The sequence below is a fragment of the Cebus imitator genome, unplaced genomic scaffold (assembly GCF_001604975.1).
Source record: "Cebus imitator isolate Cc_AM_T3 unplaced genomic scaffold, Cebus_imitator-1.0 Scaffold244, whole genome shotgun sequence".
NCBI classification, from domain to species: Eukaryota; Metazoa; Chordata; class Mammalia; order Primates; family Cebidae; genus Cebus; species Cebus imitator.
The window spans coordinates 131,615-159,611 of NW_016107559.1; the positions used below are offsets into that span (position 1 = coordinate 131,615).

A 27,997-nucleotide genomic window follows, 5' to 3' on the forward strand; every position below is an offset into this window, starting at 1 on the left:
AAAAAAAAAAAAAAAAAAATTATTATATATGAAATTACAGGATCAAAAGGTATGCCCATATTTTATGATATATTTTGCTAAATTCTTCTAAGATGGGCATCTAATATAATGATAAGTCCTCACTATGACCAGCTAACCAAAAGCACATTTTCCTTTACATAAAAAATATAGTCAGGGACAGTGATTTGCACCTGTAATCCCAGCTACTCAAGAGGCTGGTGGGAGGATGGCGTGAGCCCAGGAATTGGAGGCTGCCATGAGCCATGATTGTGCCACTGCATGCCAGCCTGGGCAACAGAGCAATCCCATCTCTTAAAACAACAACAACAACAAAAAAGTGATCTGCTGGTAAAGTACCTGAAAATACACACTGGTGGAAAATTGTTAATGGCCTGTCAAGGCTTTATGAAGCTCAAAGAATAAAGTATGTTTTTTTGAAATATGTGTTTATTCCAGAATGTTCTGTGGACCTCTGCCACGTAGAGGTCTGCACCAGCCTCAGGGTGCACAGGTAGATAAGACACACTGCTCTCCCCAAGGAGCCTGCAGCCTATAGGGAGGCAGATGTGGATGATACTTGCAGTGGACATGGCCACCAGGAATGTTCTTCATCCTGCTTGGGGAGAGGGGCGAGCATCTGGGAAAATGTCCTAGGAATGACCCCTGAGAACCACCTGTAAGATCTGGTTGGAGTTGGATGAATAGCAGGTAAAAGACTTTCCCAGTACGACAACTGGAGAGCTTGGAAGTGCTGTACATTGGAACCTGGGATGTGTACCCTCTCTTTGCTGTAAAACATAAAATAGTATCAACCAGAAGAAAGCATAGAACTTAAAAGACAAGGTATTTCCCACATAAGCACTTCCACTTCTGTTTGCTAAAATTAGCTTTTGCATGTGTTTCTTCCCCACAAATAGGAAATGGATTACTTAGCAGTTTGGAGTGTATAGTGTAGCCAGTAGGTAAGAGTACTCTGGGACTGTGATCAGAGTCTAGCCTCCAGATTAGCAGCTGATCAACAGTGGCAGACCACTTTAGGTCTGTTTCCTTATCTGTTTAGTGGGGATTAAAAGCAGTGCCTATATCACAGGATTCTCCTGAGTATCATGTGAGATGATGTCATTGAAATCAGTGTGAAACCGCCCAGAGTTTTGCAGATGTTTATCACTGTTTAACTTTGTTTCCCCCTAGTGGTTAGCACCGTGCTTTGCACAGAGTAGCCGCTTAAGATTTAAAGTGAAAACCACCCGAAAGGGAGGGTCATTGGTTCTATTTGAAGTTCAGAACATTTGTCAGCAACTTGACTAAAGAGAGAACCTTGCTGTTTGTTTGCAGAATGACGCCGGGGTTGGAACTGTTAACTAGTATGATGGATAATCTTATTGGGATCCAGGGGGATCTCCATGAGCTAATGAAACCAACAGAGTAGAAGTTCATAGGACTCCATCTTGAGGCTCAGGAAAGTCACTTAGAGCATTTGGTTGGCCTTTGGGGACATACCTGCCATCATCAAATGGCCAGCAGCGGCTCACAGGCCTGGTAGGCAGGCTGGCTGGCTGGTAGGAGCACTAACTGGGGCTCAGATCACCTGGGTTCTGATCTTGACCTTGTCCTAAGGGTCTCTTTTTCTTTCCAGACCTCAGTTTCTTCCCTCTTAACATGAGGGGTTTGAAGGAGGTGATTCTAATGCTTTCTAGCACTTTCCTCATTGGGCCTGCTGTGTCAGGGCATCTAAATGATTTCCTATGAATGCACTATTGTATATTTAGCTCTGCACAAACTCACCAGCTATATAGCCTTGACATTTCTTTCCATAACTTGGCCACACTTGGCTGGCCTTAACACCCTGTAGTCCAACGTAGACCAAGTCTGCATACATAGGTCACTTGGCTCTCTGCCCTTTTCCCCTTCCAGAATTGAACTTTGCATCAGCCTCTGTACAGATCAGTTCCGAGCACCTACTGTGTGCCATGCCTGGTGCTGGGCCCTAAAGGTGAGTCAGACCCATTCCCAGCACTCAAGGCACAGTGTAGGAAGGAAACAGATTTCCTTCATTATGGTGCAGATCTCAAAGAGCAGCCCTGTGGTGTGAGGGCAGTTAGGTGAGCAAAGCTGAGTGAGACATGACCTTTGCATCTACTATTTTTTTGTTTTTGTTTGTTTGTTTGTTTCCATTTTGAGATGGAGTCTGGCTCTGTCACCCAGGCTGGAGTACAGTGGCACAATCTTGATTCACTGCAACCTCCACCTTCTGGGTTAAAGCGATTCTCATGCCTCCACCTCCAAGTAACTGGGATTACAGGCCTGTGCCACCACGTCGGGCTAATTTGTATTTATAGTAGAGACTGGGTTTTACCACGTTGACTAGGCTGGTCTCAAACCCCTGACCTCAGGTGATCCACCCACCTTGGCTTCCCAGAGTTGGGATTACAGGCATGAGCTACTGTGCCCGGCCGCATTGCCCTTTCAACTTTCTGGAGAAATTCACCCAAGCAGCCACCTGGCTCACCCACTTCCCTTTTGAGAATGGCCACAAAGTATTACTGTATCTTTCCCATACTCTGTGCTTGTAACAGAGAAGGAGTTATTTGATTTGGAAATCATTGGTGTTGAATTGAGAGTCCATAGGAGCCTCCTGGCATTGCAGCAAGCTGCAGGAAGAAATTCAGTAAAATAATTGGAAAGATCAGGGCTAATATATATATTTTTAATGAAATAGAAGCTTTTTTTGTTTTGTTTGTCAAGAAAATGGACTACGAGATCAGTTGCCACATGAGAGCTAGAGATTGTCTTCTCACTTCTGTTTTTAGACAAATGGGAAAACTGTAGATAAGGGAAATGGTTGTCCTCAGGTCCCGTAAACCTGGTCCTTGGCTCTTCACCTGGTGCCATCCTTTTTCCCAGTTTCCTCAATGGTGCAGACACCCAAATGGTTTGAGTCCTTGGGGTACTCGGACACTTGCACAGGTTGAGCACTGCACAACTCTCAGAAATGCCCATCACTTCATAGGCATCAGCAATTCAGTTCATGTTGGCAGACAACAGTCAAGGGTCTCAAGGGAGCAGTACCATTTGGCCCAGAGGCTAGTCTGGAGGTCACCCTTCCTATTCCCTCTGGAGCTGCAGGTGCCTAATGTGATTCCCCTGATAGCCCCAGAATCTCTCTTCATATTTTCTAACTCCCCTTAGAATGTGTCTTTCTCCCTAGGAAATTTGCTGTCGCCCGAACCCTGACTCTTCAGCTTTACTCCCACCTACCCCTTGTCCTTGTGGCCTCTGAGCACATCCTGGTCCCCTTTCTTCCACACCTCCCTGAATCCCAGGGGATGGGTCAGGATGCAGAGAGTGGTCAAGTCAGCATGGCCTCCCTTCTGCCTACACCCAGTTTTTAGAGCAGATTGGTTCAGTGTTACGGTAACCTTGGGGTATGGTAGAGAAAGCCTGCACCATATGTGGCATACGGATCATGGCATTTTTCCCCGTGGGTTCTCATTATCCAGGGGCATGAGTGCAAACTGCTGTGCTGACCGCAGTGTATGGAAGAGGTATGGGATTAGAACAGGGCCTATGTTCAAACACCATTTCCCAGTTTTCTCCCGCTTTATCCTTGGGGAGAATGAGAATTTGGTTGGATCATGTGTGATAGTATCTTAGCACATAGTGAAGGCTCAGATAAGTGTGGAATCTGGAGCTAGCACGAAGCTTCAGTTCGTGTGGTACAGAACTTACCAAAGAGCATTTCCAATTAATGTTATTCTGGTGATGCTGTAGATGCTTGTAAATACAGACCATTTTAAATAGGCAAAACTAATTATGACTTTCCCTTATTCTGTCTTGATAGCTGATTTTGGAGACTATAATTCTTCCATACATCATCCAGGCTATCTTTCTGATAGTCACTTTATACCCGATCAGAATGATGACTTTTTAACAAAAGTCGAATCTCTGCATGAGCAGCACAGGTGAGGCGGGCTGGGGTGGCCTACTTTGGGAACTTGGGTCGGGTATTTTCAGACATCATATCCCTTTGTGTTTGATGCAACCTCTTTCTTTTGTGCATGAATCCTCTTTCAAGATGTCGGGGGTTTTTGAACCTTTGAGCTGGTACGGTGGCAGATATATTTGGCATAACTAGCATTTCTGTAAAGTGTAAAATCCAGTAAGAGTTTAGGGTGATGACTGCTGTGTCCTTTTCAAGATGTTATTGAAATCAATAAATTCCTGAAGGAAATGCCCATTTTGAAATCTGATTGCCCCACCAATGGACTGTACCAAGGTAAACCTCTTAGCAGTTTACCACATTTAATTTTAAAAAAAACTGTTCCTTCAGGTCTTATTAAACAGACAGACGGATGTAAAATGCTGACCAGTCTTCTGGGTTCAGTTCATGAAAAGTGCCCTATGTCCAAGTGGGGAGCACCAGCCTTCCGCAGTTGCCTCTGCATATTTGTTGCGAGCCTCAGCTCTGGCACATATGCCCAATTCTGGCTCCTCTTCCCCTTATTTCACTTAAAGCTACAGCAGCAGCTGCTCAGACCAGGTCAAATAAAGGCCACCCTGACCAAGAAGGCCAGCTCTCAAGGGACCGCTCTCTTCTTGGGAAAGCCATAAAAACAAAGGCCAGGCAACTGAGTGTCCTTTCTAAGAAGGTACTGCCAAACCTCTCTCCCAGAATTATTCCCGGGGCAGAAGTCAATGTCCTAAAATAGTACCAGGCCAGTGGCGTTTGAAAGTTTGAGGCCACTGCTGAAATAATGGATAAAGGCAGAGAGACCTGAAGATTCCCTACTAATTAGCAACTTGGAATAATTAGGGCAGAGATTCTAAAGGTAACAGTCTTCTCCATCTGAATACTGAAAGCTCACTAAAGGGGAAGTATTATTTAATTTAAAAACGAGAGGGTTAGAGGGAGTCACATTCAAGGGATAAGAAGAAAAACTTGGTTTAGTAGAACTTAGCGTTAGATTGTTTAAGATTGATAACATAAGACATTTCATAACCTTACAGAAATGCTATCAAATGTTCTAGATTTTTTAAAATCGGAGTTAATGTTCTCTATTTATTGGTTGAACCCTGCTTTTTGTCTTTTCTGTAGTGGGCTAAAGCAATCAGAAGCAGAATCCTGCTATATCAACATAGCGCGGACCCTGGACTTCTATGGAGTAGAACTGCATGGTGGTTGGGTATGTATCCTTGTCCTTCTTGGATCAGACATTATGATAATCTCTGAAAGTTTGAAAACTTCTTTGATGAAACTTTCTTTTTCATTATCGCAGGACTTTTTAAAAGATACTTGGAAGGTTTATTAAGTCATACTGAATTTGTTGTTCGTCAGTTGTCCAATTGCTTTTTTTAATGTTCACTTTTATACTTGAAGACTTTTTCCTTTTGAGGGTTCAGGGGACTAGAAACTGGTAATTTTTGTAAAACCATTTTATATTATGGTTTTAAAAGACAAAAAATAGGTTTAAATTCATTTGTCAAGTGACTGTTTAAGGAACCAAGATTTCAAGTACTTAATCTCAAGTGCTGCTCAAATTAGAGCTAGTTACTCAAATAAGTTAGCTTTTTAAAAGATTACGGTGGTTTGATTGTGAAAATCAATAAATATTTTAAACTAGTCATGGCTATTTTAATCAGATTTACTAACATCCGTCATCTGCCAAGCAATTTCTATGCACCAGTGGATTATTTCCTGCAGTGATACCTTGAGTTCTCTATATTATCATGAACCCCATTTTACATATGGAGAAACTGATACTCAGGGACTTAACCAAGGTCACACAGCACACAAGTTGTAGCTTCAGCACATGACCCCGTACTGTCTAATTAGTATCTGACCCTTCAGCAGTGACATACATTCTCTTTCTGTGATTGGCCCTCATCATATCCAAAAGGAAGCAAATATTAATTGAGTACCTACCATTAACTAGCCTTTATCCAGATGCTTTCATATGAGACCATAAGGTCTCATCTTGGGATCATAGAAACCTTGTGAAATCAACATTCTAGTTATCTCTGTTTTATAAATGAGGAAACTGAGGCTCATAGAGATTGAGTAAATACTCAAATTTTAAACCTATATATTTTCATAGTTTATAGAAAAACTTTCATTTATTGGTTTCACTTCGGTCCCTTTACAGTCCTGTGAGGTAGGCAAGTTGTGATACAGATAATAAGGAAGGAAAAAGGAATTAGATCTTGCAAAATAACAGCTTTGGGACTTGACTGTTCATTTTTATTTCATTTGCAAATAATACTTTATCTCAGATAGAATGTTTTGGAGAACTTTAATCAGTGGCGAAGCAGGACTTTATATCTGCCTGAGTTGAGCTGTGCTCTCCTACCCCAAGAACTGTCAGTGAAATGACCCTCAAGGGCTCTGAGGCCAGATAATACCTGCCTAGCTAAGACCCCCAAGGTACCAGAGGGGGTTTGGTCATAGTAGGCTGACCTACATGAACTAACAACCCTTGAATCTCCATTGCTTCATATCACAAGGTTTATCTTTCAGTAATTGAACGTTTACATTGAGTCCAGGAATCTTCCAGGGCAGTCGCCCTGGCCACTGCAATAACTCAGCAGTCGAGGCTGCTTCCGTGTCATGGCCATCTTCCCGTATGGCCTCCATGTTTGTCACAAGGGAACAGGAAGCTGCAGGGTTACGCACCAGCTCTTAAATGCTTCAGCCCCAAAGAGACATACATTCCTCCTGCTCAGAGCACAGGGGACAGAACTAGTCACCGAGCTCTGCCTTCTGCAGGGGGAGCTGGTGAATGGGGGTTGGGCCTGGGAATTCAGTGAGCAGTAACTGTGCTGCAGGGGTTGAGGTGCATACTGAAAGACCACAGGATTAGGAGATTTGGGACCTGCTCTTTGGCTCGCCCAAACCATTCATTTACTTCTTTGTACACTCAATTTTTATTGCCTTTGCTAATTTGTTCTGTCGCACCTGCTTTATACTCCCTCTATTATGACCTTGAGTATCACATTTAAATGCACTTCTACCCTCATCAAGCAAATTCAGTTTTGTTGTAAGTGTGTGATTTCTGTTGGGTACTGATGGTGAATACTTTCTGGACTTTCCACCGTATCAGCACTGTTTTGTTTGTCCCGTTTCTCTAACTCCATGTTCACTTTGCGGTTCACAAATGATTTGCCCCACAGCAAAGGGGAAATGGACGTTTCTTATGCCTTTCATGTGACTCTTCTGCAAACTCCATAGGCCAAGCCCCCTTCTAGGTTTTTATCTTCTCTCATTTCAGCCTGATAAAAACCCTTTGAGGTGGGTTCTATCATCTTTATTGTACAAGAAGAAAGACCAAGTCTCAGGGTCCCAAAATTATACAGCTAGTAGGTGCCAGACTGAAGTCTCACACTCAGTTGTAACTGACTCACACCGTGCCCCCTCTTTATAATTACTTGCATCTGAGCCAGGCACAGTGGCTCACACCTTTAATCCCAGCACTTTGGGATGTCAAGGCAGGAGGATTCCTCAAGCCCAGGAATTCGAGACTGGCCTAGGCAACATAGTGTGACCCTAGCTCTACAAAAAAAAATTAGCTGGGCATGGTGGCACATGCCTATAGTCCCAGCTACTTGGGAAGCTGAAGCAGTAGGATCACTTGAGCCCAGGAGGTTGAGGCTGCAGGGAGCCATGTTTGCACCACTGCACTCCAGCCTGGGCATCAAAGCAAGACCCTGTCTCTCAGAGGAAAACCAAACAAACATAAACCAAGTATCTGATTGTGAAAACAGGAAGGTAAATGGCTCAAGAGGAGGAACCGTTTTATTTTTAAATTTTATTTGCACTCACCTTGATCTCAGACAGACTTAAAACAGATTGTAGTGGCTGTGTCTTCTGTATCTTCATTGTCCACAGCAATGCCCAGCAGTTAGGCTCGTGTAAATGTTGGATACATTGGATTTAGAAGCAACCTTTTTTTTTTTTTTAAACAGGGTCTCCCTCTGTTGCCTAGGCTGGAGCGTGGTGGCACAATCACGGCTCACTGCAGCCTCCACTTTTCAGGCTCAAGCAGTCCTCCCACCTCGGCCTCCTGAGTAGCTGGGATTATAGGCATGTGCTGCCACACCCAGCTACTTTTTGTATTTTTTTTGTAGAGACAGGATTTCACCATGTTGCCCAGGTGGGTCTCAAACTCCTTAGCTCAAGGGATCCACCCTCCTTGGCCTTGTAAAGTGCTGGGATTATAGGCGTGAGCCACCTTACCCAGCCAACATTTCTTAAGTAGATTTAGAGTCAGCAGTTCTACACTTAAACACATTTTCATCATCATTTCATAATAGCTAAAGCGTTTACAGTAATGGAAATTGAGATTTGTGAAAAGCTTTGCAAAGGGGTGAGGCCTTTCTGATTTAGTGCTGATTGTTGAAAATTTAAAGCTTGAGTATTCATTTAAATGATTCCATGGAATGAGTGGGCTTATTTGGTAACGTTCTAGACTGGTGACACCCACATGTTGCTTGACAGGCAGTGTTCACTTTAGAAGAATTTGGTGCTTAGTACTTGGGTCTTAAGTATCTGTTAAATGGGGCTTTTTGCCAGTTTTCAGTAACATTTTCCCCTTTGGAGCCTATACATGTTACTATTTATAACAGCGAGGATGCTTTAAAGCCATCAGAGGGCATAAGCTCAACTGTAACATGCTGTGGATCTGAGATCTCCCTTTTTACAGGATCTGCACAATTTAGACCTGATGATTGGAATTGCTTCCGCGGGCATTGCTGTGTACCGAAAATACATTTGCACAAGTTTCTATCCTTGGTAAGTGCAAACAGTTCTAATTATTTTCTGAATCATGCTTTAAAAATATGCCGAACAAAAGTAATGTTACCTCCCATTCTAAACGTCTATTTCTAAAGATGGGATAGAGATTTTCCCCCAAGTTTTAACCTCTGACCTCTAAATTGATCCAGATTTAGTACTTGGGAAAATTAGAGTTTGGTTCTCATTAGCATTTCCCTCCCCCAGCTCACCCTGTGGTTGGGAGACTCTGGAAACCCGGTGGATAAAATGATGCAAGGCAGGCCTTGGCATTAAGAAATTTTTCCTGGGCAGTGCATTGGTCAGAATTCAAAGAAGAGCTTTCTCTGGGCAGAAACCATAGTTTCAGCTCTGTTCTTTGGTTATTAATTGAACCTTTACCAAATGTCCAGCTCTGTTCTAAACTCTAAAGAGACCTAGACACGTGCAACTGAGTGCTTGCCCTCTGAGCTTACGGGCCTGGTGGGAAGAGACCTGTAGGCCAGCCTGTCCCTCATTACCCGTGAGTGGAACTGAATTTTGAAGAGAAGTTTGAATTTAATCTGCCAGGCACCAGGGAGCTTTCTTAGGGCAAACACCACCAACATAATACCATCTACATAATGATAATGTGATGGTGCACAGAATAAGGTGCACACATCGCCAGGAAGGTAGAGAAGAGTGAGTGCCACAGACGGCGGGAGATGCAGATGGAAAAGGACAAGCAGGGAAAAAACATGGAGTTTTGGCAAAACAGCGGCAGCAAGGAAGGAAGTTAGGGAATGGGGATAAGAGAAGATTTGGTGCCAGGTATGGTGCCACACAGAGTTTGACCTTTGATGTCTAAATCTGCTCCCCAACTTGAGAACATAGAATTTCATTACCTGAAACCCAAAGATGTTCATCACAGCATTATTTATAATGAGAAAAAAACCTGTAAGTAACTTAAAATTATGGAGTATTACATAATAATATGTATGAAATTAACAATGAGTTAATAATATACTCTATTATTATATACTCTTATTATATTTAATATTAGAATAATTACATATTACATATAAATATATAATTATATATAACAAAATTATTATTATTAATAGCTGTAATTACTATTGCATGCTTACTGTGTCCAAGTCCTGTTACTGTGTATTTTCTTTGATTTATCTCCTTTAAACTCAAAATAGGCACTATGTAGGTTATTATCCCCAGTTTTACAGAGGCGGAAACAGAAGTACAAAGAAGTTAAGTAAGATCCTGTCCAGGGTCACACAGCTAATAATAATCAAGAGTAGTTAAAACTCACATCAGAGTCTAGCTCCAGAGCCTATATACTTTTGTTTCAACACTAAAAATGATGTTTGTAGGAAAACCCTTAAGTAGGATACATACTTACAGATGCTTAGTTTCAATATAAACTTAAATATAAACTTAAATTCAGTTAAGTTTCAATATATCCATTTTCGAAAACCAAAAAATGTGACAGCCATGTTCAATTTGACACTAACATCAGTGTCACAGATAGCAGGGTCTCCTTTCCATCTTTCTTTCACCTTGTCTCTGTTAGAAGCCCATCAGAGGAAGCAGGAAACCCCAGCTTGCCTGGCAGACTATGCCCGAGCAGCTCTCTGGCCCACTCAGGACTAAGATCAGGCTAAGCAGAGGGCAAATGGGCCCAGGGCTCAATTTTTCATACCCAGCCCCTCCAGATGCTGGGGGCTTCCCCCAGGTGTCACAGGCCTAAAGCCCCCTGGGTCCAGCTTAACTGTGGCCGAACTTCCTAAGGGCCCACAGACAAGGGCTGGACCCTCACGTTGTGAAGAAGCTGTGGGTCCCACAAGGTCACTGCAGGAGATAAGTGGGGTCTTGATCAGGAGAAGCAGGTTTGTGAACAGAAGCCTTTTCGGTAGAGCCTGCAGGGACTCTTCAACCCCAGGGCTTACCCGCAGACCTGCTGAAGCCTCCCTCACCCTTCAACATCAAGCTGGCTCCTGTCAAGGCCTGGCTCCTGCCTCCAGTGCAAACCTCAGAGACTCCCAGGGTGACAAAGCAGGTACATGGGCAAGTGCCCAGGAGGGGCAGAACATAAGAAAGGCCCTAAGCCTATAGGGGAAGGCACTAGGATCTGAACACCAGCTGAGCTTTGGCCCAAGGAAAATTCTAGAGAGAAGGGGCAGGGTGTATAGGTGCAGAGATGAGAGAGAACCCAGCTAGTGAGTCAGGAGGAGTGGGGCAGGCCAGGCTGGAGCTGGCCGTGGGCGTGGGGAGCTGCAGGAGAGGGGCCTGATCATGGAGGGCCTCACAGGCCATAGGAGCCTATAGGCTCAGTTCTTAGTGCTCTTATGAAACTCTAGGCTTTCCTGCATGCAATGCTCACAGTTACAGTGATTTACTTACACCCATCATTCTTTATGTGGCACCTGTCTCCCTCACTGGATTATAAGCCTGGCATAGGACTTCATACATCCTAGGCTCTCGGTGTTTTTTTTTTTTCTTATGAATGAATGAAGGGCAATAGGGATCCCCCATGAGGTCCCAAGCGTGGAAATGACAGAGTTCATGTCTGTGCATAATCAGATTTGCTGATTTTCCCACTTGAAGAATTGATTATAAATAATTATTCAGGTGGGGAAATTGGGGTCAGAATGGGAAAGGGATGCTGAGCTGGAACCCTGGGAAGCCTAGGAGGCCTGCCAGGCCCTTCTACAAACCCTGTATATGAAGCCAGGGGTAGGGGAAGTAAGAGGTCCACAGACTCCTGTGTGCCAAACAAGGCAAGGTAAGAACTCGGCCAGTGTGGTGGCCCATACCTGTAATCCCAGTACTTTAGGAGGCTGAGGCAGGAGGATCATCTAAGGTCAGGAGTTCGAGACCAGCCTGCCCAACATGGTGAAACCCCATCTCTACTAAAATACAAAAAACCTAGCTGGCCAAGGTGGTGGATGCCTGTAGTCCCAGCTACACAGGAGGCTGAGGCAGGAGAATCACTTGAACCCCAGAGGTGGAGGTTGTAGTGAACCGAGATTGCGCCATTGCACTCCAGTCTGGGTGACCAAGCGAGACTCCATCCCAAAAAAAAAAAAAGAAGTCAAAGGGGGAGTTGGTTCTCCCGACTTGTTCTGCAGAACAGGAATTTTTGCATCTGCCAATTGGCACAGGAGAATTGTGAGGAGACTTCCCAGACTTCAGGGAGATGTCAGAGCAGTAACACACACTAGAAAGAGTATCTCCAAAAGGGATGAGCCCAAACACCCTTCTCATTCTTAGACTATTAACCTGCAGTCACCCAAGAAAATTTACTTCACAGTTACATCTACCAACAGATTGTTGAAAATAGATGTGCATTAGATAATATTTAATATGTAATAGAGGTATATTGCTGTTCCAGCTGGGGAAATGGCCCATGAGTAGTTCAACTTTCATGTTACCTACACAGCCTCTCCATTCTAGAATGCTCTACCAAGGTCTTCATATGATCCTAGAGAATAGTAAAATGCCTTCATTTCCCCAAAGTATCTCAGAAGTAAAGATTCTAGCAGGGAAATATGTGCCCTTTGTATAGATTACCGAAATTTTGCATAAATGAATGATAGTCGACCCTTAGTGTACTTGGGGGACTGGTTCCAAGATCACTTGTAGTTACCAAAATCCACACAGACTTGTCACATCCTTGGCTCTGCAGAGCTCGTGTATATGAAAAGCCAGCCCTTTGTATATGTGGGTTTCACATCCTGCAAATGCTGTGTTTTCCATCCATGTTTGGTTGAAAAAAATCCCCCACATAGTGGACCCCACATAGTTCGAACCTTTGTTGATCAAGGGTCAACTGTAAATGTATTTTTTAAATTGTTTTTAATTAAAGAAACAAGCATTGCAGCTGCACTGTGTGTCAAGGTAGGGACTTGACATTCCTAATCTGCTTGAATCCTCACAAGGCAGCTCTCTGAGAGGGGCAGTGTTTTCTCCACTGTTGGGAAGACTTCATAATGGAGAGCTTAGGAGCACAGCCTTCAGAGTCAGCTGAGACCAGGGTGCAGGTCCTGGCTCCAGGAATTTCTAGTTGAACGATCTTGAGCACTTTGGTGATGTCTCTGAGCCTCAGTTTCCTCATCTGAAAACTGGGCATAACAACATGTACTTTTCAGGATTGTTGCAGGACTTCATTGAGAGCATGTTTATAGAGCTCTTAGTAGCAGACTAGTATATAAAAAATGCTGAGTTAATGGTGACTGAGTTCTGTTATCTTGCAAATGATAAGTAGGCTACTTGACACGTGGCTGTTAAGTAATGGAGCTGGGGTTCGGGCCAGGTCTCTCCTCTTTCAGTTGCTCCATGCTGCTCTCAGCTGTCTTCCCCATGTATATACCAGCTCATGCAGAGCTGCAGTGCCACAAAAGCAGCTTATAGCAAAGAGAGCGCATGGCCCAGGTTTCTCGTTATTTAAAAGCTACATCATAATCCAGTGGCCCTTATGCGGTGCTCAGCTTCAGTCAGCTACTTGGTGTTAGCCCGCAGTAATGGGGCTGCCATCATTTCTGCAGAGAAGTAAACTCTAGGCAGCCAAGAGCCCCCAGTCATCGGGATCATGGAATAAAGGACATGCATTGAGAGGCATCAGCTTCAACCTGGCCGATCCCTGATGTGCTTTGTTTGTGTTTTGTTTTATTTTTTGAAGGGTGAACATTCTCAAAATTTCTTTCAAAAGGAAAAAGTTCTTCATACATCAGCGACAGAAACAGGTAAGTAGTTATGTCTGTGCTTGCTTTGTTTGTTTGTTTGTTTGTTTGTTTGTTTTGTTTTGTTTATGTGTGTGTGTGTGTGTGTGTGTGGTCTCACTATGTTGCCCAAACTGGGCTCAAAGGATCCTCCTGCCTCAGCCTCCCAAGTAACTGGGACTAGAAATATGTACCACTTTGCCCGGGTTCTTGTGTTTTTAAGTTACTTTAGCTTTTAGTTCTTTGAGGGTTGAAGGCAGTTTGCCATGTGCTTAACAAGGAAGAAAGAGCATGCCATTGTGGAGCCAGAGTCTAGAGGATCCAGTGCTTGTCTGTATAATTCTGCTTGGCTGGTTGGAGGATTAACTTGCTTTGGAGTCAGAGACAGTGGTTTCAGATCCTGGCTCTTCCACTTACCAGCTAGACAGGTTACTTAACTTCCCCTAGCCCAGGTTGCCTTGTTTCCAAAAATGCTATAATGCCCACTTCTTAGGGAATTGTGAAGATTAAATAAAAGAGCATTGGTCAAAGCACCTGGCAGAGACCCCACCGCAAAGTAGCAGTGAATGTCATCAAGGTCTGCTCCCCCCTCCATGATGTGTTGAAACTGCATGATGGCTTGGTAGGTGTATGTATCTCATAAGCAAAATTCATAGCAAATGTGATAACTCCATTTGCTCATCCATACAGAGAAACAGAGCTTAGAGATGAGGAAACGGAGGCTTCCATGGCTAGTGAGCCTGGGAAGCTGGAATTTGAACCAGACCATTACGAATCTGAGACACCAGCTCTTTCCACAACACTACACTCCATCTTTTTATGCTGCATGATTTCACTGTCACTGTGTCCATTTCCCAGTTTTTCAAAGTTAATGTGTGCTTAAAATGGCCTCACAGAGCAGTGAACTCTTAGAAATAAGGACACAAAAGATCAGAGCAGCTAGGACTGGAATCTGGATCGCCTGACCACTCAGTACAAGATTCAAGATGGTAAAAGAAATACATAAGATGGCAATTTAACATGAAAACAGAAAACCTAAACTCATGCAGAATGCAGGCAAAGCAAATGATTTAAATGATTATTATATATGAGCACTGGATTCAACTCTGTGCTTTGTGGAAAGCAAGTAGAGAAAAACCCAAAGGTTATAAACTTGCTGTTGTCGGATAGATGAAAGAGTATTTCTTTAGGAGAGAGATGTTCCCAGAGCTAAAATTTAAAAGGAATGTATCAGACGGTTTTTATCTGGTTGCTCCAAATATATCCAGCCTAGAAATGTAAACAGATTTGAAATCAAAGCATTCGTGAAGGACCACAGATGATGATAAAGAATAGATTCTGGTCATCTCTAATACCATGTTCATAAAGACAGCTAACAAATCATGCTCTTGAATATTCCGGTAACACTGGTTTGTGGCCAAGTCATTTTGAAACCAGTTTTCTGCTGTCTGTTGCCTCTTACCTCATTTAACCAATGTGGGCTAAATGCTTGCAATTCCTTGCTCCTATTTCTGTGTGGGTGAAATCTTGACTGTTTTTCCTCCCAGGCTGAATCCAGGGAACATATCGTGGCCTTCAACATGCTGAATTACCGATCTTGCAAAAACTTGTGGAAATCCTGTGTTGAGCACCATACATTCTTTCAGGCAAAGAAGCTACTACCTCAGGAAAAGAATGTTCTGTCTCAGTACTGGACTATGGGCTCTAGGAACACCAAAAAGTGAGTGTGCTATAAAGACTGTATCCATACTAGGCTGAGATGTAAATGCATCCTGGTCATCAGTGAATAGAGGACATTGTTGGGCAGAGAAGGGAACCCATCGTCCAGGGGCCCCAGGCATTGGATCTCTGAACCATGACTAAAAGCCTCCCGGGGGCAACAGTGTCTAAGGGACATCTCATTTTCCCAGCGTTTGTTTCTGTCCCCTCAACTCTGCTGAATTCAGTGTTCCCAAACAGCCAGAATTGCAGCTGCACCCTGCACCGTGACATAATAAAGGAAGTGGAGCAATGGCTGTGTGTGTCTCCTGGTGCCAGCGTATTGGGCTATCCCAGCCTGATGCCACTGTGCCAGCCTCTCCCACAGAACATGAATTCCATAAGATGTTCTGTAAAAATGAATGAAGGAATAGGAAAAGATTTCCAGAGTCAAGTGACTTTGGGATATTGCCTATAATAATTACAAAATAGTAGTAATCACAGTTGGTAATTACTGAGCATTTACTTGGTGCTGGGAACATAATTATATTTGACTCTTACAACTCTCCTATGAGATAGGTACTTTTATCCACAGGAATGATATTCAAAATATTTAATGACTAGTACAGGAAAAGAAATGGATGTAAAATTATATATTTTTTATATAAATATATATAAATTTTTAAATTCTAATTCAGATAAAAATATATTCTCTGAATAAAATGATTATTGGTACAGTAAAAGAAATGGATATAAATTTATATATATAATTCATATATACATTTTAAAATTCTAATTTAGATAAATTTATTTATTCTCTAAATGAAATAACCATGCAGTTTATATTTTTATTTCTTTGTTCTTAGACTACCTTGTAAGTATAAGAGAGAGCATGAATTGTCTATTTATTCTTTTTTTTTTTTTTTTTTTTTTTTTTTTTTTTTTTTTTTTTTTTTTTTTTTTTTTTTTTTTTTTTTTTTTTTTTTTTTTGAGATGGAATCTTGCTCTGTCATCCAGGCTGGAGTACAATGGGGCCATCTTGGCTCCCTACAACCTCCGCCTTCTGGGTTCAAGCGATTCCCCTGCTTCAGTCTCCCAAGTAACTTGGATTAGAGGAGCACACCACCAGGCCTGGCTAATTTTTGTATTTTTAGTAGAGAGAAAGTTTGGCCAGGCTGGTCTCGAACTCCTGACCTCGGGTGATCTGCCCACCTCAGCCTCCCAAAGTGCTGGGATTACAGGCATGAGCCACCTTGCCCAGCCAATTCTTATAATTTCTTTTTTTTTTTTTGAGACAAAGTCTCACTTTGTCGCCCAGGTTGGAGTGCAGTGGTACAGTCTCAGCTCACTGCAACCTCCATCTCCTGGGTTGAAGCTATTCTCCTACCACAGCCTCCCAAATAGCTGGGATTACAGGTGCCTACCCCCACGCCCAGCTAATTTTTGCGTTTTTAGTAGAGAGAGGGTTTCACCACGTTGGCCAGGCTGGTCTCAAACTTCTGACCTCAGGTGATCCAGCTGCCTTGGCCTCCCAAAGTGCTGGGATTACAGGCATCAGCCATTGCGCCCAGCCATTATTTCTAAATCATTTGTTGGTTTTTCAAAATTGTTTTTGTGATTTGTTGTTGATGTGGCTATTACTAACTAAATGAGACTCATGTATGAGCCATTATCTGATATGTGGAACTGCATTAGACTGTTCAAGTTACTTTCCTAATAAATTGATAATCATTAGGGAACTTGTAGACTGAATAAGTAGCTAATTTCTGTTAGTATCAGTGATACTATTTATGGTGCTAAATGCTCTCTCTCAGCTTCTGATGAACCAAGAGCAAATATATTTTTTAAGTTTTTGGCTCTTATAATACTGTCTAGTATATTTATACATTCAGTAGCTCTATTGTTGAACGAGCCATGAAAATAACTTATTGGAATATATCATTGACTTAGATTGGACCTGATCCTCAAGCCAGATGAGAGAAGGAATGGGGAGGCAATTGAAAGTGTGCCCTCTGTTGCAGAGCTGCCTGGGTTCAAATCCTTTCTCTGTCACTTGAGCTTTAATTTGTTGCTTCAATTTCTTCACCTGCAAAACTCTGTCATCTGTATGTATCCAATGCCAGCAGGGCTGGGTTCTGGTCATCTGTTGTGGTGTTAAAAAATTTTCCCTATTTTAGTGACTGAAAGCAACACCCATTCTATTATATCTCATGATTTTGTGAATCAGGAATCCCAGAAGGGCTTGGTCAGATGCCTCTTCTGCTCTATGTAGTATAGAGGGGGATTTCTTAGTGAATGTGGCCAGAGGATTCAATACAAGTTTTCTTACATACCTGGTGTTTTGATGGAATGGTTGGAAGGCTAGGCTCACCTGGACTCCTTAGCCTGCCCATCTTGATGCTCCAGGAGGGTAGTTGAATTTCTTACATGGACACTCAGGGTTCCAGCAGCCGAAGACAGAACCATTCAGCCTTCTTAAGGGTGAGACCTGGCACTGGCACAGTGACTCTGTTGATGAAAGCAGTCACAAGCCAACCCAGATGCAAGACTCAAAGAACTTACAGCCGTCTTTAATCTGCCACAGGGGATCATTTGGGTTGGGAAGATGTCTTGGGAAGACAAGTCAGCAGTTCTTTTTCTACCTGCGCCAGCTTCAGCATACTGGTGAATTTCAAGTCTCATTACCTCCATTTTACAGATGAGGAAACTGAGGCTTAGAAGGGTCATATGACTTGCCCAGCCCCAAGAGATACAGCTACACGTCTGCTTATTGGACCTTCTGAAAGTTTCCACATAAAAAGAAACTTGTTTGGTTATTTTCCAAGCTTATGGAACAATGGAACACTTTTTTTCACAGAGTCCCTATTAATAACCCATGATACATTAAACCTTGGATTCAGGCAGCTTGCTCCCCTTGTTTTGATCCTGTGCTCTTCATCACTGGCGGTGTGGTTTCTGATGTAGGCCTGCCTCAGACGAAAGAGTCTCCCAGTGATGCTGTTGTGAGCATTTTGATCAGGGTGACAACAGCATTTCTTAATGTGAATTAGTACATGATGGGCTTACAGGGCGTTTCATATTGTTCATGTTCGTTTGTTTGTTCTTTGTTCCGTTTTGTTTTTGTTGGTTGGTGTCACGCCACAAGGAAATATGTAGAATGTTTTCCTAAGACATTAAAACCTAGTTTAAAATGTAGAGATGCCAGAACCAAAGTTGTCACCCTTCAACTAGGCTTCATGCTCTGTTCTCTAAAATAATTCATTTTCTGAGGGGTCTAGATAGCTAAGATTTAAATTCTCTGGGTATAAATAAAATTCGAAAGTAACCTTCAGAGTAGCACATTTCAAGGACATAGCATGAAATGGCATTTCCTTTTTTTTTTTTTTTTTTTTAAAGATAAGAATCTTACTCTGTTCCCCAGACTGGAGTGCAGTGGTACAGTCTTGGCTCGCTGCAACCTCTGCCTCAGAGATTCAAGGGGTTCTCCTGCCTCAGCCTCCCAAGTAGCTGGAATTAAAGGCATGCGCCATTCATTACACCTGGCTAATATTTTTGTATTTTTAGTAGAGATGGGATTTTGCCATGTTGGCCAGGCTGGTCTTGAACTCCTGACCTCAAGTGATCCACCCACCTCAGCCTCCCAAAGTGCTGGGAATACAGGCATGAGCCACCGCGCCCAGCCTGAAACTGTACTTTCTAAGTGCATTTTCAGATTCTCACTCAAAGAGTTACCAGTAATTTATAGTGACAGCTTCTGCCGGCTAGGATGATGAAGAACACCTAAAAAGATGGCTAATATTTTAACTTCTGCCAGTGTGAATAAAATAAGAATTCCCTGAAATCACTCAAGCTCTATTTCTGTGTGATCCTGGAATTTCTTCTGATCTAGTTAGGTTTGGTTATATTCTGGAAGCAGCTTTGTTGCTTGAGTAGTGAGGACAAGAAAGGATTTTCACTATGAGAGCAGAAATCACATAAGGAAATTCCAGGACAGACAGGAATTGCTTTTGAGCTGTCTTCCTCTACTCCCCATAACCTTAGCGTTAAGCAGACATCCGTCAGACAAGAAGCATGTGTAGACTGTTTCACACATGCTATAATTTATTTCCTGTTGAATATGTCAGTGTAGAAAGTGAACCTGCATCTGGTTTTTCAGGTCGGTAAATAACCAATATTGCAAAAAGGTGATTGGCGGGATGGTGTGGAACCCAGCCATGCGGAGATCCTTATCAGTGGAGCACTTAGAAACCAAGAGTCTGCCTTCTCGTTCCCCTCCCATTACTCCCAACTGGTATGTCCTCCTTTTTTTTTTTTTTTTTTTTTTTTTTTTTTTTTTTTTTTTTTTTTTTTTTTTTTTTTTTTTTTTTTTTTTTTTTTTTTCTGTACTACCCATCAGTAGACACTTTATCTCTTTTAAAAATAAAAACTCAACTTATAAATTCCTAAAGCTAGATGACCTACAGAGTTTACATTTGCATTTTAGGCTCTTGGCAGAAGTAACTGTTTTCATGAAGTACACAAGTCTAGCTAAATGTTTTCCATCTTGTGTAGTACTGAGATGCTCTTTTTTTAAAAAAAACTTATTAGATCTAAATAATTTGGGAAACTCTAGCCTGCTGAAAGGCTTCCTTTGGAATCACAGCACACTTTAGCATGTTAACATGTTAAACACTCTGAGACGTCCGTGATAAAGAAGTATGGTTAGCTTTACTTAATTCATGTTTTCCATTAATATCCCACAAAATAAACTTGGGGGAAAACTAATGCAGGCACGTGATATAAATGATGTAAGGATGTGTGACCTTCAGCAGCAGAAGCAAATGCACATCAGGAAGTAGCCTGCTGACTTAAGAGGACGGACTCAGCTTAAAAGGAAATAGGTGGGAGTTTGGTAAAGTGGGAAGGGTACTGGGTTTGTAGCTGAAAAACCTAAACTCCGGTTTTGGCCCTTCTGTTAATTAACAAGTTTCTTTACCTCTGTAGCCTCAGTTTCCCCATCTCTAAAAGGATTATAAAAACTACCACAAATGAAATAATAATGTACAAGTACATTGTAAGCTTTTAAAAGAATCAGGCGGAATTATCATTATCTTATTATAATGGTCCCCAAAGACATCACACCATTTTTGTGGCTACCTCCAAAAAGGCCAGGGGCCAGAAGGGAAAATCTAGCAGGAAAACATTGCCCCCAGCTCCACACTGGAGTAAGTGTGTGTGTGTCTGTAAATACCTGAGCCAGGATCTGCTAAGCCCAAGAGAAACTGGGAGACAGGCAGACAGAGGAGATGCTGTGCTGGGCCTGCAAGGGAAGGACCCTTCAACTCGGGCCCTAATGCTCGAGGAAGGGACAGGGACAGTATTTCGTGTTAGAAATCATGACATAACTGAATAGACTTGCTTCTTGGTTTCCAAAATTTAGATACCTCATTCTAAAGAGGTAGATTTATGCTATAATACAGTAGCTTCATGTATCTGAAAATCTCATTGGCAGCAATGCCAGGGACCCAGAGAGCCCAGGCCAGGATCCAGGGCAACAGCGGGGTTAGATGTTCCCACACTCGTGGCCTGGAGCTCTTGTAGCTATTTATAGGTCCTCTCCTGAGGAGTCACAAGAGCCTTTTTACTTCTGCTTTGGACACAGCATTATTGATTATCCAGGCCCAGGGGGATTGCAAATCATGGAGGCCCTAATAGTCCTGAGGAGAAATGGCTAACAAAGAAAGGGAAGATGGAAAAGCTGTGAGGGAGAATAGAACTTAGGCAGCTCAGCAGCCTGGGATCGCCTGCTGCAGGAGCTGACACCCAGGGGCCACGCTGGATGTCCTGAGGACACCACCTCATTGGATTCATTCTCAGGAGCAGGTAAGTACAGCCCAGGCCCAGAGAGGTGACGTGCCTTGCCCAAGGTCACATGCCTATGCTGCTGTTGGAGGACAGGACAGTGCTTATATGCCCATCTAATGCCACGTGTTTAATAAGGGATATATCTTAAAAAGCAAACATTTACTCTTAGATCAAGTGAAATTCACCTGAAGGGATGTCGTTGAAGTAAGATTGGAGTTTTGCGGAGAAATATCGTTTGTCTTCTAAGCCTTTTGTTTGCATTGTTCAAATTAATCAGAAAAATTCTCTGATCAGCAGTCCATATGGCCTATTTATGTCTTAAGAGCTTGAGTCCTCCTAGAAGAAGAACTTACCCTTAAGTCAATACCTGTCACTTCCCAAAGGGCATAAACCCATCGAATTCTGCCTGTTTATACAGCTGTGGCTACTGTTCTGGGAGCCACCACTTGACCGAGAGTGTGAGGGATTTGTGTCACCCTTGGTGCATTCTGCTGGGGTAGTCATGAGTTAACCGGCTCTGAATGTCAGCCTCAGCCAAGGAAGGCATCCTTAGAAAGGTCAGGACACAAAGGTCACTGGTCTCTAATAAAATTTTTAAGTGGAATTTGCCTTGAACACTTTGTACTCAACATTTCCCCCGCCCAGGCGAAGTCCTCGGCTCCGGCACGAAATCCGAAAGCCACGCCACTCTTCTGCAGACAACCTTGCAAATGAAATGACCTACATCACGGAAACGGAAGATGTATTTTACACATACAAGGGCTCTCTGGCCCCGCAAGACAGCGATTCTGAAGTTTCTCAGAACCGAAGCCTGCACCAAGAGTAAGAAACTTCTGTGTTCTTTTCTTGGTATCTGCTTTTTGGCTGTTGCGGAATTTGCTCAGGTCTGGGTTGCCATTTGAGAGGAGCCAAGAGCCGGTGCCTACAGCCAAGTGTGCCCTCTGCCAGGATAAGAGCATAAATCAGACTCTACCTTTTCACCCGGAAGACAGTCTGTGTGCCGGGGGTCTAGAGTGTGTACTTTTTTTTTTTTTTTTTTTTTTTTTTTTTTTTTTTTTTTTTTTTTTTTTTTTTTTGTCTACGGCAAAGACCTTCTTCTCGCTGAGTACTTGTTAGTCTCTTGAATTAGTCTCCTCTCCAAGTCACAAGCAAAGCCCAGTGTAAATCATTCCGTATTCTAGAGGTAGAGACTCTAGGACCGTGCTAACTGTGATTTCTCTAGATTATTAAAGTTTTACCATCATATGATTTCAAATCATTGGAAATATGCTTGCTTCTAAAAGCCTTCTCTGAATGACAGGGTTCTGAGGGGTTTTGTTTTCAATTAATAGTATAAAGAAACAAACATGTTAGAACATTTCTGACTTTCTTTGACAAATTTTTGTTACATTTTTATGTCCCACTCGCCCCCTTTTTTTTAATGTGACAAATTTCCCTTCTAGCTCAAGGCCAGAAAAAATGTCTGTCCTAAAAGCCTGGTTGAATGCTTTTGTTATTCAGTAAGATACATTTAACCCATTTGTTTCCCTTTTTGCCTTGGTGGCCAGGGAGTTCAGAGCTGCACAACATGCTCACTTGTGTTCACCTCCCTCAGCCCAGATTTCTTACATAGTACCTTCTCTTCCTCCTTTGCCTTTGTTATATGGGTCTTTTTTTTTTTATATTGTTTTAACGGATTCATAGTTATGTATCTGTATATTTTGGGGTAAACTATCTCAAATCATTTTTTTAAGTAGGTAAGAGTATAAATTAGGTTAAAGCATGATAGTAAAGGATCAGCTGCTAAGAAATCAACCATAGTCATTGGGTATCATATCTATTCTTTTAACCCCATACTATGTCTAGAATATAGAAAGGTAATGCCTCCCCTAACAGTGAGAATTAGCAAGCAGGTACTTTAGTTAATCTGTACATTTTTTTACCACTGTAGCTAGTAGGCTGAAAGCATCAAATGCATCCTGATTGTACTCCAGGCATTCACGGGTAAATTGCAAATCTCCTTCCCATGTATGTGTAAGGGTGCTACCTCTCCTCTGTCCTTGCCCACAGCAAACATGGTTTCCAGTTTATCTGTGTTCTTAACACCTCTGGTTAAATAATCCTTGTGGTCATTCCTTCCCTGTGACCTGATCTTGGATGATGCTTTTGTTAAACACTCGCTATCTCTTGTTCCAACTGGCAGCCTGCTGCCCCTTTGTCAGGGCCGAGGTGGATGATTGTGAGTTCCTTTGTGTGACTTCGTAGCTTTTCAAACCACAAGCATACCTAGAAATACAAGGCAGGAGTGCGGGCGTGTGTGACTGGAGCCATTTTGAGTCTGCACCAGGGGCTCTGCCGCTTTGGCAAAAGGAAAACCAGTTTAGGGAACTGTTGGAGGGCGCAGGGAAGCCCACTCACGCCTGCCGCGTCAGAGCTTCCTGCAGTGGTTTCAGTCCCATCGCAGAATAGTACAGCATCTAGACCTCCCCATCTAGTACAGCAGCCACCGGCCACAGGTGGCTATTCAAATTAATTAAAATAGTGAAATGTAAGCATTCAGTTCCTCAGTCACACGAGCTTCATTTGAAGTGCCTGGCAGCTACACAGGCGTGGTGGCCTCCATCTTGGACAGCACAGAAACAGCCTGTTCTCATCATTGCAGAAAGTGTTGTCAACAGCACTCATCTAGACTAACACGTTTATTCCATCATTCATTTAAAGTGGAATGACCCCCTAGAATATCTACAAGTGAGAGGGGCATTTTTCAAACAGAATTCATGTGGGAGTAGGTTTGGAGTCATCACCTTGCTTGCCGTCTGGGTGCTCCACACCTCTCACCCAGCTGCTCATCTGTGACATGGGGCAGATGGGTAGCCTCTGAGTGCCCTTGCAGCCCAGCACCCCCTGATGTCTTTATACAGTCTGTACCAGGTGGGGAAGGAGGCATTCTGTCCCGTGACAAGTGGACACTTGAGAGGGCCTGCATTCATTCCCGAGTCCAGCAGCACACTTTCTACATCCTTGGCTGGTCACTGAGGGGGTCACCAGAGCAAATTAAACAGGTTTATTCAGGAACCTCCAGGCCAGCTAGGCAAGTAGCACATTATCAGACTATGCTGCCATACTCCAGGGCTCTGTCGCTTTGGTGAAAGGAGGAGGGGGGCTTAGGAACAGTACGTGTCCTACATCAGATGTTCCTCCTGTGGTCTGCAGTTCCCATCACAGAATTGCGGAGCATCTAGACGTTCACAGTCCAATACAGGAGCCACCAGCTCCGTAGGACTGTTTACATTTCAGTTCACTAAAATTAAGTAAGATTTCAAATTCGCTCCCTCAAGCACTGTTTGATGTAAGTGACTTCTGGGCCTGTTTGCTCCTATACATTGTACAGTGATTCTTCTTGAAACCCCTCCATGAGACCTTCTAAAATGTGTCATCTTGGGGTAGCTAAATGTTAAGAATCTTTTTTTATTTTTTTATCTTGCAGCTAAATGTTAAGAATAGCAAATAATGGTGGTTCAAGTCAGGCTTCCTTGTGGAGTTTTGCCAGGTGCACTGACAGTAGTCATGTCAGGGGGTCAAGTTAGTGGCTGTGCTCTGTAAGTGGGGTGAACAGCTAGAAAAGCAGCCCTCCATCACCTCTGTTAGGTAGGAGACCTCTTCCTGCTGGTGGGAAGCTGCTTTGTGCTGGTTCTTCAGAAGCAGCTGGCCCTCCCGAGGGCCTGGGGACCCCCATTGCCCCAGGTAAGAAGTGCAGACTGGTCTGTACTTGGTGAGAAAAAAAAACCTGTTGGTGACTTTCTGTGAGTATTTGCAAAATGTTTAAGAAATGTGTTTGACATGTTTTATACAGCAGATTTGTGTTAGGCAAAAAGAAACATTCTGTCAGAGAAATCAGATAAATAATATCACAGACAGTGGGGAGGATTCCTTTTAAGAAGAATTAAGTGTGATGTTCTGTACTCGTTTAAAAAAGAAGAAAGAGAGAAAGAAAGAAAAAGAGCGATTAGGTTTTGGCTGTAAACCCAGAGTGGTGCAGCTCGGGCTGCCTGCGTGCCATCTTAGCAGATGAGTCACTCACTGGTTTGCTCCGTATTTATAGCAGCACAGCAAAGTTTATGATTATAGTTATGAATCCTTGGCAGTTTGCTTTGTGCCCAAGTAGGCTGCACTCTTTTTGTTGCTCCCAAGGTTCTAGCAGCCATTGTGTGTTCCTTTCCTTGCTTCTGATTGAAGACCAAATTCTGCAGAGAAGTTAGTTTCCTTCATGGCAGAAATGAAAAACCTACCACCCTCCACCCAGATAAAAGGCAGAGAATGTTCCCTAAAGAAAAAGAGACATGCAGAACAGGAACTGGGGGAAACAGATTTTAGAGCAGTTTAGAGCTGTATTAGAAAAACTTTCTGGTTGCTGTTTTACCACAGTTGTCTTGATGGGTCAGCAGCATGACACCCCTCCAAGTGGAGGGGGCTTCATGCCTGCGTAACTTCTTTGCCGTTCGTTGGCCTGCTTCCTTAGAGCCTGCCTTCTTCCATGGGATATGGGGCAGCCATTGCTTTTTATTTCATAACTTCTGTGCAGGCCAGGCACAGTGGCTCACACCTGTAATCCTGCTGAGCAAATTACTTGAGCCCAGGAGTTCAAAACCAGCCTGGGCAACATGGCAAAACTCCCTTTCAACAATAAGTGTAAAAATTAGCCAGGCACGATGTTGTATGCCTATAGTGCTAGCTACTCAGGAGGCTGAGTTGAGAGAATCACTTGAGCCCAGGAGGTCTAGGCTGCAGTGAGCTATGATCACCTCACTGCACTCCAGGCTGGCTGGCATTGGAGTGAGACCCTGTCTCAAAAAAAACAACAAAAAAAAGTTTGCATTGGAAGGAGCCCAGGAGATCCCCTTTTTCAGCTTTGGTGGCAGGATAGGAACTCCCCCAACCCTACTGTGAGTCCCCCAGGCCTGAGCACCCTGCCAGCAATGGAGAGTCCCCTACAGTGCAGCAATGTGCTCTGTTAGAGAGCCCAGGTGCCGATTGTTCTTCCCCAGCTGTGCTGGAAGCCTCCTTGACACTGACCCGGCATCAAAGTTCATGCCTTGAACTCTCAGGACAACACAGATGGTGTCTGTTCCCAGTTCCACCTGCCAGCCTTGGTTACCGTTCCTTAAGATAGACAATTCCACTATAGCCACTTTCCACCCGTCACCCTCACAACCACCCTTCTCCAAGTGCGGATGAGCCTTTCTAGAGGGTGGCACCACTCTGAATGTGCAGGAGGGATCTGCCTACCATTCTGCATGTCCCCCTCGGAGGACACCTGGCGTTTTGTTCAGAGCGTTTATGTCCCTTTTCCTTGAACCTTGCCTTCTTGTTTGGGCCCACTTGCATGTGGACGTCTCTCAAATGCCCGAAACCCAACGTGATCGAATCTCAGCTCCTCATCTTGGCTGGTGTCCAGCCCATGGCTGTTCCTGTGTCTTGGTAAGGGAGGGCATTGTTTCAATACTACAGGTTTGCACCTATTGGAAACATCAGTCGTCCCTCACTCCTCTTTTTCTTTCACTGTCCTTATGCTGTTTCTCACCTTGTTAATTCTACCTCCCAGACATCACTTGCGTTTGACTCCTCTGCCATCCCCACTGCACTCCCCCCCGCTGCAGCCACCATTGTCTCTTGCACTGTCTAGCTCAGTCGTATCCAAACTGTCCCCGTCTTTGGTGTCACCTCCTTCCACACCATACTTTATAAGAATAGCAAAGTTATCATTTTCAAATACATATCCAAGAAGGTCACTCCCTGCTTCAATACCTGTTCTCCACTTTTTCAACGTTTCCTCCCTTGACCTGTGCTGCTGCTTTTAAGTGTTTTGCCAGAATGCCCTCTTTTTCCCACTTGACTACCTGTTCAAACTCCTATTAATTCATCTTTCAAACTCAAGCTGAAGTGCACCTGCTCCAGGAAGCCTCTCCTGGCCTCATACAGTATCCCAGACATCTGAGCATCTCCACTGTAGCATGATAATATTATCTGATTACTTGTATTTCTTCTCTTGTGAACAATGAATTTTTTGAGGGCAGGGATAGTGCCCTGTTCAGCTCTTCTTCCTTAAAACCTGACGTGGTTATTTGGCATTTAATAGACATTCAGTGACTATTTGGATGGATGGGTGGGTGGATGGGTGGATGGATGGATGGTTGGACGGATGGACAGTTAGATGATGGAGGGATGGATGTTGATGGATGAATGGATGGATGGATGGACAGACGGAACAGATTAATAGACAGATGGTTATATGAAACTAAATGGGGCCCCAGGATACAAACTCCTAAGTTTTCATAATGAGATGCCCGCTTTGCTGCTTCCACATCATGTGTCCATATCACGTGAGCAACATCACACCATATTTATTGTACTCCAAAGACTCAAACATATTTACTTTGATAAGTTTGGTAACTATCACCCATGAGCAGGACTGTGTGGTAGGTGCCCCTGCAGGGCATCTGTCAATGAGAAATTCTCAGAGAATTCGGGGACGAATTGACTGAGGTTTAGTAAGTGCGTTCTTGCCAGTGAGGTGTCCGATATCTGTAGGGGAAGCCTAGAGGACAGATTCATGATCTGCTGCTCCACCAGGAAAGAGACTGAAAGCTCTGAAAGCACCATACCCGAACCATATTCCCTCTGCCACTTTGATCTTGTGCCCTTGATGAGCTGTTTCCTGTGGAGACTGTCTCCGTGTCACAAAAATGTGTATTGGAAGACAGCATTCTTTCTTTTACTCAAGGACCCTTATGCAAGGAGCCATGTGGGAAATTTCTCCAGGAATTTTATTCAGAAGAAACTGTGCCCTCTGGGTGAACTGTTCTGCGTTCCTCTAGGCCCGCACTTTTCCAGCTGTGGCCACAGGCCAGCAGCAGCGGCAGCAGCACCTGAGAGCTGGTCAGATGCAGAATCTCAGACCTGCACAGGCCTGCTGAATCATACTCTGCATTTAGCAGGA

At 43.4% G+C, this 27,997-nt stretch overlaps 1 protein-coding gene across 6 annotated transcripts in view; it reads left to right on the top strand.

The window, feature by feature from the left end:
- The window catches only part of PTPN3 (protein tyrosine phosphatase non-receptor type 3), a 124,972-nt gene that overhangs the window by 60,338 nt on the left and 36,637 nt on the right, over window positions 1–27,997 (top strand). For 5 of the 6 annotated variants that reach the window (XM_017498546.2, XM_017498550.2, XM_017498547.2 and 2 more), the window contains 7 exons: window positions 3,842–3,962; window positions 5,096–5,183; window positions 8,697–8,785; window positions 13,440–13,503; window positions 15,027–15,199; window positions 19,334–19,468; window positions 21,667–21,843. In XM_017498546.2, coding sequence (XP_017354035.1) covers window positions 3,842–3,962; window positions 5,096–5,183; window positions 8,697–8,785; window positions 13,440–13,503; window positions 15,027–15,199; window positions 19,334–19,468; window positions 21,667–21,843 — 847 coding nt within the window. The remainder of the gene's footprint in view (window positions 1–3,841; window positions 3,963–5,095; window positions 5,184–8,696; window positions 8,786–13,439; window positions 13,504–15,026; window positions 15,200–19,333; window positions 19,469–21,666; window positions 21,844–27,997) is intronic. The other variant, XM_017498549.2, reaches the window with a different exon arrangement.